At 40.1% G+C, this 12,751-nt stretch overlaps 2 protein-coding genes across 2 annotated transcripts in view; one reads left to right on the forward strand and one right to left on the reverse strand.

Annotated features, from left to right (window-relative positions):
- slc15a4 (solute carrier family 15 member 4) overlaps positions 1–8,066 on the reverse strand; it is a 73,986-nt gene extending 65,920 nt beyond the window's left edge. The window contains exons 1-4 of the mRNA XM_063034247.1: positions 7,343–8,066; positions 2,897–3,189; positions 1,487–1,655; positions 1,186–1,296 (exon numbers count right to left, since the gene is read on the reverse strand). Of these exons, the coding sequence (XP_062890317.1) occupies positions 1,186–1,296; positions 1,487–1,655; positions 2,897–3,189; positions 7,343–7,891 (1,122 nt within the window). The 5' untranslated portion in view covers positions 7,892–8,066. The remainder of the gene's footprint in view (positions 1–1,185; positions 1,297–1,486; positions 1,656–2,896; positions 3,190–7,342) is intronic.
- Positions 8,067–8,216: 150 nt separating this feature from the next.
- glt1d1 (glycosyltransferase 1 domain containing 1) overlaps positions 8,217–12,751 on the forward strand; it is a 77,593-nt gene continuing 73,058 nt past the window's right edge. Inside the window, exons 1-2 of the mRNA XM_063034593.1 lie at positions 8,217–8,493; positions 11,887–12,035. Coding sequence (XP_062890663.1) covers positions 8,426–8,493; positions 11,887–12,035 — 217 coding nt within the window. The 5' untranslated portion in view covers positions 8,217–8,425. The remainder of the gene's footprint in view (positions 8,494–11,886; positions 12,036–12,751) is intronic.

Consider the following 12,751-nt stretch of genomic DNA (forward strand, 5'->3'; position numbering starts at 1 on the left):
AGTTTTAAGGTGCTTGGGAGTAGGTACAGAGGAGATGTCAGGGGTAAGTTTGTTTGTTTTTTAAAAAAACTCATAAGAGTGGTGAGTGTGTGGAATGGGCCGCCGGCAACAGTGGTGAAGGCGGATATGACAGGGTCTTTCAAGAGACTCCTGGATAGGTACATGGAGCTTAGAAAAATAGAGCGCTATGGGTCACCTTAGGCAATTTCTAAGGCAAGGACATGTTCGGCACAGCTTTGTGGGCTGAAGAGCCTGTATTGTGCTGTAGGTTTTCTATGTTTCTACTAAATTGGACCTTTGAAATGAAAACAAACGTATTTTCACAAACAGCTACATTCAAAGCTTCTCAAATCCAAATGCACTTACAAATAATATTATGGCAACATGGATGACATTAACTTAACACTTAGCTTTGCACTTTTGATTTAGTAAAATGTACAATTGTTTTGCATGAAAACTACTGAGGAAGTATACAATAGTTCCATCCAGGGGAAGGGGGAAGAGAAAGTAGCAATACTACTTCTACATAACCTGCATTTTACTTAAGTGAAACTAGTGTAAACAGAATTCTCACGAAAGATTAGAATGAATTCACAATGTTTTTGTGGCTTCATAATAGGTTTTCAAGAAATGAAAGACAGGAGAAATTAAAATAATCTCTCCATTCATATCATACTTTGCAGAAGATCAGAGTTTTCATAATAATTCCTTTAAACTCAACTAAATGGGAAGCAATTTTGATCTCAAGTATTCACAAATGCTACATGTTCTGAAGGCACAATCACCATGAAACTAATTTCAACTTATTCCATGGACCCACTTATTTCAAAGCACAATGAGCACAAAGCCTTAAAACTATACCTTGAGTTGTTAAGGACGTAACAGGCGAAACAGCACAAATGATCTTTTGTACATCATATGCATTACCATTAAGTTTTAAATGTATATCAATGGTTGAATTTAAAAATTCAACTGGATCACAAAATCATTTTGTTAAGCACGATGGCTAATCCCCTACATTAAGCAATGAGTTTCTTAAATCATCACCTGTTTGTGAACAATGTGAGGAAGTGGTTATCTCAATTGGATAGTCAGCAACATATTCTATTAAGAAATCGTGAATTTCCCAACTGCTTTCATATTCTTTCAAACAGTATTAGACAAGTAGTGCAAATAGTATCTTACCATATGATGTTTGCAGCTTGCAAATGAATTGCTAGCATTGCTGTTATTATACTCAGCAAAAAACGTTGGAATCCGAAGGTGCAAGCTCTGTAGAACATATGTAGTTTGCATCTAAAAATACAAAAAAAGGAGATTTAAACTAGATGCTGTCTCATCCAGCAAATACAGAAGCTATTAAAAGCATTTTTTTTACTTATTTGCATTTAATACAAAAGACTGCTTACTATTTCTGCATAGTTTAGCTTCAAAACAAATATAAAGAATCCAGTATTTTGTACATAAATCGCATACAACATCAAACCTGAAAGTAAACCATCCAGTAAGGAATGAGTGCTAAGAACACTGGGATAATTTTGACAAAGGTCTTCACATCCTCCACTTTGTTATCTTGAAATTCACCACCATATACAATCTTGGCCAGATCCAGACAACCTGGTTTAACAGTTGATGGGTAGATCCCGTTGTTCTGGCTGAAAGTAAAATGTTTTACAATTCATTTATTTTTTAATATAAATAAAACCTGCTAATCTTTAGATAATGTCAAATATGGAGCAATCTTCTGAAATCATAGAAAATGCTTCGAAAACACTTTTCAGAAATACAATAGTTGCTCCATACTACATTACATATCACTGCAAACTCAAGACAAGATCACAATCCTACAAAAAAATCCATTAACTTGTTTATGAAAAATATTAGAACTAAACTGCAAGTTCTTCAAAACAGTCAGGATCTCCTTTATAATATTTGCTTAACAGTTGCAGCATGAAAAGATAGAATTTGAAAGCTTCATACCATTAGCCAAATAGAGTAATACAAATAGAATTCTTGAAATCTGCGCAAAATCATCCTTCTAAGAAGCACTGCACTTCCAAATGGCTACCGAGTACAATAATTGTTCATCAAAAAATGCTACATTAACAGCCATCTTCACAACTATATTTAACAAAATTGCATATGCAAAAGTTTAGCCTTATGAGACATCCCAAAGAGCAATCTAATAATTAAAAAAAAACTTCAAGTTAAAAAATAATAAAACAATTTAATTATCTGTGACTCCTGTACTGGGGTGGGGGTTGCATTAGCTAGATAACAGTCCATACCATCAAGCCACTATCTGCATATTCATTGAGAGAATTCAAGTTATTTATTGATTTAATCCCCATTCTACACACACACACACACACACACACACACACACACACCATGAGTGGAAATTTTTGGTAGTAATTTGGGAATACTGTAAAGGCAAATGCCTGCTACCCATAAAACAGTCATGTGAATCACCTAAAACAAATCTGATGCAGCTATTACTACTGTCAATATTTGCTCTAAGGTGTGTGTGCCCACATCTTTTACAACTAGAGCACAAAGGAATCTAAACTGCACACAAAAGGTTGTCACTCTCTATCTCATCGGCACGTTAAGTATACTTCACGATCGTACACAATCATATTTCCTTTTCCAGTTTCTGATGTGGACGGTACTGACGACGTGAAGTTTGCAATGATTTGTCTGCAGATTTTAGACCTGACTTATTTATACTGTTTTTATTGAAGAAATTATTCAGTATACACATGTTGTCGTTACTGAGCAAAAAATTGCACAGCCCACGATTTTTGCGCACACGGGTCATGACAAATTCGAGGGAACATTGACCACTGTATCCCTAAGTAGATAGGAATAGGCAAAAAAAGCGAATAACTTTTACCTGCTGTTTTCTTCATTATTCAGCTTTCTTGAAAAGCATGAGTAAAAAAGAATTTTAAATAAGTCTGTAAAGGAACTACCATCAGGTGGCTTAGAGACAAAAACTGATTTGCCAAATACAAAAACCAAGAAAGAAATGCCCATGCAAACAGTTGGTATAATGTATCCAAGGAGAAAGCTACAGTTCTGTTGAATATACGAAATGCCAGCCAGTGAGACGATAGCACCCAGATTAATTGACCAATAGAACCAGTTGAAAAATCGACGTGTGGCCTCAGAGCCTCTATCTTTCACCTGAAACAGGGAAAAAAAAAGATTTAGAAATATTATATTCCCAAACTCCATTCAGTCACATAATTTAGTCACAAAATAATTGACAAAAGATCGTATGTCAATGTAAGATAATTTATAAAATTATATTAGAATCTGATGAATATATGTCACATTTGCCTTATTGAAATGCAATCTTGACTTCCTTACAATAAATGTTAAGCCATTAAGTTTAACTGCAGTGTATTGGAGTCAGAAATTAATTTCTTTATTAGAGAGTTGAAGACATACAGGTAATCCAGGCTGGGATTACCATACTGATTTAAATTGAATGCTGCACCATCATTTTCAATGACAATAAAATGAACTGTTATCTCTCTTTTAGGATTGATCCAAGATATCAAATGGTAATATTCAAACTTGTAAATCAAATGAGCTGTTTGTCAATTTTATTACCATTTGTGAGCATTTAAAATGCACATGCAAACTTGATATTTCTTATATCACAGCGGTGACTATCCTCCAAAAGCTATTTCATCAACTATAAAGAATGTTAATGCCTCTAGAGAAACAAAACGCAAATCAAACGTAGTTCTCCACGGCTTTTGAAAGTACATTCATTGTTCTATCTACAAGGAAACCATGAAGTGCAAAATGGCAATCAAGTAGCAAGTAATGGCTCAGTTACCCCCACCCCTCAGAACATACTGTATGTGAAAGTAAACAAGTATGGGAAAAAAAGATGGGGGGAGAAAAACATTTGCCAACAGGAAAAGGTGGTTCCACTTTGCTCAAATTGTGATAGGAAGACCAAGTCATCCCAGACCAGAAGAGTGTTCCACATAAGTGACTATAACACTATTTTCTACCTCCACCAGAGCTAAAAAAAAAAAAGAAAATTCAAACAATATTTTGGAGTTTACTTATTTCCTATTCTTTTCACTTAAAACTATATCAATTAACAAAAGAGCTTAGTACCCAACAATGACATTAGAGTATTGAGGCCAATTAAGCATTTCAAAATGTTTTCAGATATTGCAAAGTAGAAAACAAAGGCTGATGAAATCTTATCAGAGGATGCTTAGAAATAATTAGATATCTTGTGTTTTGTAATTTAGACTTGGGATTCTACCTGTTCACTGGGGAGGGTGGAACAAAAAAAAATCACACGCATTCTGCTCTCAGAAAGCCACAAGAATATTTACATCCACTAACATAGTAGTTTTACCTGATATCTCATCTAAAGTATCTCAGTGCTAACAGTTGAAGCACTCCTTCAATTATAAAAGTAGTAATCTAAATTATGTACTCAAGTCTTTAGAGTGCAACCTCTTGACTCTTAAGCACGCTACTATTTGAGCAGTGTCTGAAACACAGAGAGAGTAAGGCCACAGAATATTAGGCGGTCCAGCACTGGGATCAAATGGCTTTACAGCAATATGGCACATAATAAAGACATCCTTAGACGTAGTTACATAGAATACAAGAGGATCAGGAGGCTCAAGAAATAAAATCCTTCAGACAAGACTCTAAAGCTTCATTCCTAGCTAGTGAACAATGTTGTTTCCACATGATTAATTCTGACTGCAGTTCTGAGCACTAAATGAATCATCCTTGGATTCTCAGACCCCGTAGAAAGTTATTCACTGTTGAGTCCTTCTGCTACCAGGGAGAGAGGGGCCCTTTCAGATTATCACTACAGTCCACACACTATCCTATTGTACAAAGACAGAAAACAACTTGACCAACATGTGGAAAAATCATCACCGGGAAATCAATTCAAGACAAGAGGGCATATTACCAATAATTTCAGACCTCACCATTTCTTTGTCTTTAGTAAAATGCACATGGTCTCATTACTAAAACACACCTTTGGTTCCTTCAAACTCCTGGTTGCTATGGGGATCATCTTCAGATCAAACCTGTTTTCCCTTTTTCATATTCATTTAAGGGATTTCTAGTCTTGAGCCAAAACCCAATATCTCTTTTGCAGCTGCTCTGCTAATTCAGTTACTCCAAATACTATCTTTCTTAAAACAGCAAGCATTCACTATAGATGCTGCTTGGCCTGCTGCGTTCACCAGCAACTTTTATGTGTGTTGCTTGAATTTCCAGCATCTGCAGAATTCCTGTTGTTAGCATTCACTATTAAATCAGTTACTTAATCCTCACTGATTCACTCTACATTACCATCACACTTCACCAGTTTCTGCTTATAAAGATCCCAAGATTTATACAAACAATTCATCCAGCTGTGTTTATTCTAAAATACACAACATAGATAAATGCATTTACAGTATAGTAAATTAATATTTTTTATTTGACAAGCAAATCTATTTTACTGCCCTGCACTGAAAGTTCAATACATGATAAAGAAGTTGATCACATGATGAGGTTGGCATATGACCGTCACAAGACCACAGAATTTCAAAAACTATTGCACATATTGGCAATCTGAAATAAAAACAGAGCATGCCAAAGGTAATCAGGCGAGGAAGCACTCGCAAAGAGTATCTTATCAAACATATCAGATCCTTTGTCAGAACAATTGTTTCCAAAAGTTGGAAAACACAAATCTGGGCTCTGAAGTACTTGTACCACAGCAAACTCTAGTGCTAATATTAGAGTGAAAGCAGCTCCTTAGATGCTAAATGAAAAAGAGATTGCTGGTAACATACAGCAGCCAGCCAATATCTGTTGAAAGAGAAATAATCTATTGTCAAGACTATGCAAGAGAGAACACAAGTTAACTTTAAGCTTGGAAAAATGGGACAAGGAAAGAAGGATAGGAAAAAGGGAATACATTCCATAGGGCAAGCCCAAGAGTGCTAGATAGTAAGCTTGGTATGGTATATCAAACATGAGAAAATCTGCAGATGCTGGAAATCCAAAGCAACACACACACACACACAAAATACTGGAGGAACTCAGTGGGTCAGGCAGCATCTATGGAAAAGAGATGGGCTGAAGGGTCTCAATGGAGATTTTTAAAATTTGGCCTACTTATAGGATTACATTATGCGTGTTGCTGTTGTTTAAATTTATATAATTTAGTATATTTAATTACATTTTATTCTATATGTTTTTCTTATGATTTTTAATTGTCTTCTATTTTTATGACTATATTGATTTATCTTCACCATCTATGTAAAGCACTTTGAGCCTGCATCTTAATGTACAAAATGTGTTGTATAAAGTTGCTACATAGTCTTAATACCTGCCAATTTATTCTGATTTCACAACATTATATGTACAGCTATCTGTAATGATGTCCATAAACAAAGTTTAAGGAACCTGATTTGGTGAAGTAATGTGTAGAGTTACATCATGACTGACTGGCTTTTTTCTTTAAATGGTAATTTAAAGATGCATTTACTAATATATTTTATAAATGATGCTTAATGTTCTTGGAAAGGAGTAATCAAACCATGAACTCTAAATGAGGTGGCTGTGCCTAATACTTGTTCCCTAAATCATTGCCTATGATTCAAATTGCAGTGTCAGCCTGACAGGACAACACATTTAAGGCTGTTATAACACACTGTAATGTTCTTATTTTCTTACTAAGTGCAACCTTCACGTAAAAGTGTCTGTAAACTATGGGCTATAAAGCTCACATGTTTATGTATATCTAGTTCAACATGTGACACCACAAGCTTCCATGCTGCCCTTACTTTGAACCAATATAAAAAGTATCGCCAAATACTTCACCAAAATAACTTTGGTGGGGGGGGGGGAAGAACTACATTCCAGTTGGTTTACAAAGTTAAAAACTTTTCTGATTAAGGGACTGCGATCTGAAATATTAATTCTTATTCCCCCCCCCTATATATTTGCTACCTGATACAATTGCACTGATAGCTTTTTCAACTTTTTGTTATTAATATTCAAGTTTATTGTTCGTGACGGAATAACTTTCTTAAATAACTAAGTGATGATGGGGAAAAAACACACACTGTACTCCAAAACTTGCTACCAGCAAAGAGTTAGAAAGGCATTGCCCAGAAGAACTCATTCATCACCAAGAACTTAGCTACAGTTTTCATTTGACACTTGCATAACGGCGTCGTGATTTTTTTTAAAACCCGTAACAATGCAGAAATGAAAACGATACCATCATTTTGCGTTCCTGCTGAAGTAATTTTATTCGAAAACTTTCAGACAAGTTATACTGTACCTGATCTGCTCCAAATGGAGTTATGTTTGCCTTTACAGATCCCACACCAAGTGCGACTAGGACCAGCCCCGTGTAGATAACCGGTCGGCAGTAACCATCGCGGTGAAAAACGCAAGCACTGGAACTGTTATTGATGCACTTGGGGTCCAGGATGGGATAGTATTCTAGTTCTCCACAAAGGTAACGTCGAGTCTGATCAGATGAAATAAAAGGGAACAACATCATTCCAATCAGGTAGAGGATCATGCTCAGGAGGATGGTGGGGAATCTTCCCAGCCACGCATCCGCCAGCCACCCTCCGAAAGGGGACACGAAGTAACTGATGCCCATGAAGATCAGCAGAGTCTGGCTCGACTGGGCCCCTAGCCAGTTGTAGGGCTCGCTGTTGAGGAAAAGCACCAGGCCACATGTGATACCGTAAAACGCCATTCGCTCCAAGGACTCCGTCACCAGCACGGCACCGCAAGCCAGCCGCCGGCCGTGGAAGGCAGAAGCCACCCGTCTCTCCGGGAGCAGCGGAGTCCTCTCCTCAGTCTGGTTTTCCATCATTACATTCAAAAAAAAACTTTTCTCTCCCACTCCTTCAGGGGGAAAGGTAGCCCGATCCTTCCGAGCTGAAAGCGCTGAGTAATTGAGCGAGTTAAAGATAGATCCTCATCCCTCCAAGCCACTTCCCTTTAACCCAAACCCGCCTGACCAGCGGTCCACGCCACACACGCCGAGGCCTGGCCTCATGCCCCCTGACCTCGGCAACCGTAACCAAGGCCCGCCTTCGCACGGCGCCCATTGGTCGGAGCCCGCGGAGCTGGTGGAGGAAGGCGAAGGCGGCCCCGGGACCTCACGTAATGCGGGTTTGCCATTGGTCAACCCGGATGCCAATCTAATTGCCGGCGCCCCCTCTGCAGACGGGATCCCCGGTTCCTCCCGGGCGGTAGTTGGGGCTGTTCCCCCTCCCCCGCCCCCGCCCCCGCCCCAAGCGCCAAGTCTGTTCATTGTCAAGGCTGCGGGGGCCCGGTGACCGCTAATGGTGTATTAAAGTCAGGAGGGGCTGCCTGCCTGCCTGCCTTCTCCCAACAGCCCGCAATGAAGTTGCTGTTTCTCGCCAGCCTGAGTCCCCGGACTGGCAACATGACGACTGCTCGGAGGATCTGGTGAGTGTGGGCGACGTGCCCCGGGCTGCCCGCGACAGCTCCAACTTGGAACCGCTGGGCTATTCCTTCAGCGTTGGCTGGTGTACTTCTTCTGGGACAGGATTCATCTTACTTTGACTTCCTTTCGCGCTTCTTGACACCAGTAACCTCATCATAGACGAAATCAAAGTTCAAAGTAAATTTTATGATCGAGGTATAAATATGTCACCATGTACACCCTGAGATTCATTTTCTTGTGGGCATACTACGCAAATCTACAGAATAGTAACTACAGCTATACATAATTCATAAATATATAGAAAAATACAACGAAAGGGAGCGTGTCGAATCACGACATGGTATATTGTACAGTTCCGAGATTTTATTTCACTCCTCTCTCCCTCATTAAACTCCGTCTGTTTGCATCTTCTCCAAAAACATCAGCAGTGACTAACAAGTCTTCTACGTGTCTCAGCTGGCATCACTGCCTTATTTTGTCGTTAAGTTTTTCTTGGTCTCTACTGTGCCACAGATATTCACTTTCTTCCCCTCTTCCTATTTGCAATTTAAAATGTGTTTGGTTTCCGATTTCGTAGTTACGATGAATGTTCATCAGTCTTGAGATGTTAATTTGAAACACAAACACTAAAGTCTGAGTATTTCAGACAAAATGCTGGAGGAACTCAGCAGGTCAGTCAGCGTCTATGGAGAAGAATAAACAGTCAGCATTTCAGGCCCAAACTCTTCATTACGACTCTTATAGCATCCTGAGAGCAGATGTGGGGTATATAGAGGAACTGAGAACATTTTTACAAGTGACATGATGAGAAGAGATATAGTCAACATAGCTGTGAAAATCAGTAGATTTATAAAAGATAATGGTAGACAGTGTGTAGGGAGACAGGTGTCAGAAATGAACTAAGTAAATTTGAGGGCAGGTTGGAAGTTGGAGGCAAAATTGATGACCTCAGCATGGGAAGCAGCACCATTGCAGTCATCAACGTACCACAGAAAGAGTTAGGAAGACATATCAGAGAAGGCTTGGAACATGGACTGTGTCACGTAGCGTGCCCATGGTTTGTTCATCATCAAATTATGGTTTTGCTTTGCACTGCTGTAACTATATGTTATAATTATGTGGTTCTGTCAGTGTTAGTCTTTGGTTTGTCCTGTTTTCTGTGATAACACTCCGGAGAAATGTTGTGTCATTTCTTAATGCATGTATGCATTTCCAAATGACAATAAAAGAGGACTGAGTGTTCTCATAATCTAATCTAGCTGATGAAAAGGCAGGCATCGCTGAGGCCCATAGCTCCACCTTGGGTTTAGAGAGCCAGAGGAAAAATTGTTGAGTGTGAGGACCAGCTCCACCAGACAGAGGAGGGTGCTGGTGGAGGGAGACTGATGAGGTCTGTTATCTGGAAAAAAAAAGTGGGGAGCTTTAAAGCCTTCTTGATAGGAGGCAGAAGCACATAGAGACTCGACATCCATTGTGAAAATGAGGGAAACAGTGCCAGGGAACTAAAAGTGGTTGAAGGGATCGAGAGTGTGTGAAGTGTCCTGGCGGTAATTTGGAAAGGAGTGAACCAAGGGGGATAAAATGGGATACAGATATGAATTCAGTGAGGCTGAAGCAATGGGCCTACATGGACAGTCAGGCTTGTGGCTTTTGGGTAGGAGGTAGAAACGAGCAGTGTGGGGTAAGGGAACTTTTAAGTTGGTTGCAGTGGATGGGAGGTAGCCAAAGATGATGAGGTTGGTGATGGTGCGGGAAACAATGGCCTGATGCTCCTGACCTGAGTGGGGGTCCTTTTCAGGGGGTAAGTAAGAGGAGGGATCTGAGAGTTGCTGTCAGGGCTCAGCCTGGTAGAGGCCAGTCTGCCAGACTACAGTAGCACCCCATGTGGGCTTTAATGATGAGGTTGAGATTGGTATTGAGAAAGTGAAGGGAAGTACGTTCAGAGGGCGTGAAGTTTAAATGGGAAGGAGGATCGAATCGTGGAGCAGACTGGATGGGCTGAGTGGCTTAATTCTGCTCCTCAGTCTTACGACAGCCTTCTAGGTAAAGAGTTTCAAAGATTCCCCATCCACTGTATGAAGAAACACTTCCTCATTTCAGTTCTATGAACCCCCTACCCCGCCCCCTTATTCTGAGACTGTGATCCCTGGTTCAGAGAAAACATGCTGCATCCACCCTGTTAAGTTCAATGAGGCTTCTTCTGACCTAACAAATTCTGGGGGATACAAAATTAAACTACTCGGCCGTTTCTACTTATGCAGTCTGCTGTCTGGAATGGGTCAAAGTCGAGCTTATTATCATATGCACAAGTATGTGTCTGCAATAAAAAGCTCACTTTCAGCAGCATAACAGGCGTGTAGCATCATAAAAGCAGCATTCATGGGAAAATCATAAATTGCACATAAATTATACATAATTTTATTGCAAGAAAGATCACGGGAAAAAAGAAGTCCATTTTAGTAGTCACAATGTGACTAAACTACGTTGGTTAGAATTTTGCTGGTTGGTTCAAGAACCAAATTATTGTAGGGAAGTAGCTATTCTTGAAACTGGTGATGTGGGATTTAAAAAAAACTTCTGTACCTCCTGCTGCCAGTAGCTGGAAATAACCACCTACAACTCATCCAACAATAGTGTTGTTGGTGAAAGTGAAGATGGCATTGGAGTCGAGTAGAGGATGATCATTGCCCTCCTAAGGCAGATACGTCCTTTCTAAATAAGGAGACCAAAACTGTATACAAAACTCTTAAGTGCAGTGTCACTGAGGCCCTATATCAGTTTGATGTCTGCATTAAGATTTCTTTACTCCTGTACTCAAATCACCTTTCAAAAAAAGCCAGTGGACCATTTGCTGTCTTAATTGCTTGCAGCACCTTCCTGCTGACTTTCGGTGACTTGTGTACAAGAACATATAGTTCCCTTTTTAAACAGCAACATTTTCTAGTCTCTTGCTTTTTTTAAAAAATACTCACGTGATTATGTGTTGGGCACGTGGCCAAGTGGTTAAGGCGTACGTCTAGTTATCTCAAGGTCGCTAGTTCGAGCCTCAGCTGTGGCAGCGTGTTTGTGCCCTTGAGCAAGGCACTTAACCACACATTGCTCTAGTCTGTGCGAGGAGTGGCGCCCCACACAGACTTCCAATCTGAGCCTTGTAAGGCGTGAAAATGCCCGATGCAGGCCTCTCATGGTCTGAGTCGACGTTCCCCCTCCCCATGGGATTATAGTGAGTTAGACCTAAAAGACCCTGAAAGACTCTTCTGGAGAAGAGCAGTGGAATTATGTCTATCTGTTGTTTACAATGTAGCTAAAGTAATTTAAAAATAAGCATTAGTGAGTAAAGTCTTAATATTTACTGAAATGAAGTTTTGCATTTTCTTTCTCTTTCTTTCCTCTAGCGACTACATACAGGAGGGCGGCCACCTGTGTGCACTGAGAGACATAGGTGATTTTAAATCGTCCTCTCAAGTTGCAGACTTAATCTCAGAGGATAAATTTAATGCAGTGCTGATAATTCATCTTTACAAAGCAGGAAGATTGATATTAGGTACGGTAAGCCCTAATTTGGCCACAGAGTTGTACACCACAGAAAAAAAACTTTCTGCCCATTGTATCCATGCTGTCAACCAAAGACCATTTCTTTCTATTGCTTTGTATATTGAATGGTCAGAAATGTATTAGGCAGTGGTATATATAGAAGCAAAGCACTTCACCCAACAAGTCCAAACAGTCCGTTATCAAGCTCAAGCAACATAAACCTCCATTCCCATCTCATTGTTATGCCTAAAATGCCTTTTTCTTCCCTCGGTTCCTCCGTATCCACCGCATCTGCTTTCAGGATGAGGCTTTTCATTTCCAGAACTAGAGAGATGTCCTCCTCCTTCAAAGAAAGGGGCTTCCCTTCTTCCACCACCAACACTTCCTCACCCACATCTCTTCAATTTCTTGCATGTCTGCCCTCACGCCATCCTCTCACCACCACACCAAGGATAGGGTTCCTCTTGTCCTCCCCTACCACCCCACTAGCCTCCATGTCCAGGACATAATTCTCCGTAACTTCCGCCATCTCCAACGGGGCCTCACCACGAAGTACATCTTTCCCTCCGTCCCCACTTACTGCTTTCCACAGGGATCACTCTGTACGTGGCTCCCGTTTCCACTCGTCCCTCCCCACTGATCTCCCTTTGGTACTTATCTTGCAAGTGGAACAAGTGCCACACCTGCTGCTATACCACCTCCCTCACTACCATTCAAGGCCCCAAG

The sequence above is a fragment of the Mobula hypostoma genome, chromosome 27, assembly GCF_963921235.1.
Source record: "Mobula hypostoma chromosome 27, sMobHyp1.1, whole genome shotgun sequence".
Classification (NCBI taxonomy): Eukaryota; Metazoa; Chordata; class Chondrichthyes; order Myliobatiformes; family Myliobatidae; genus Mobula; species Mobula hypostoma.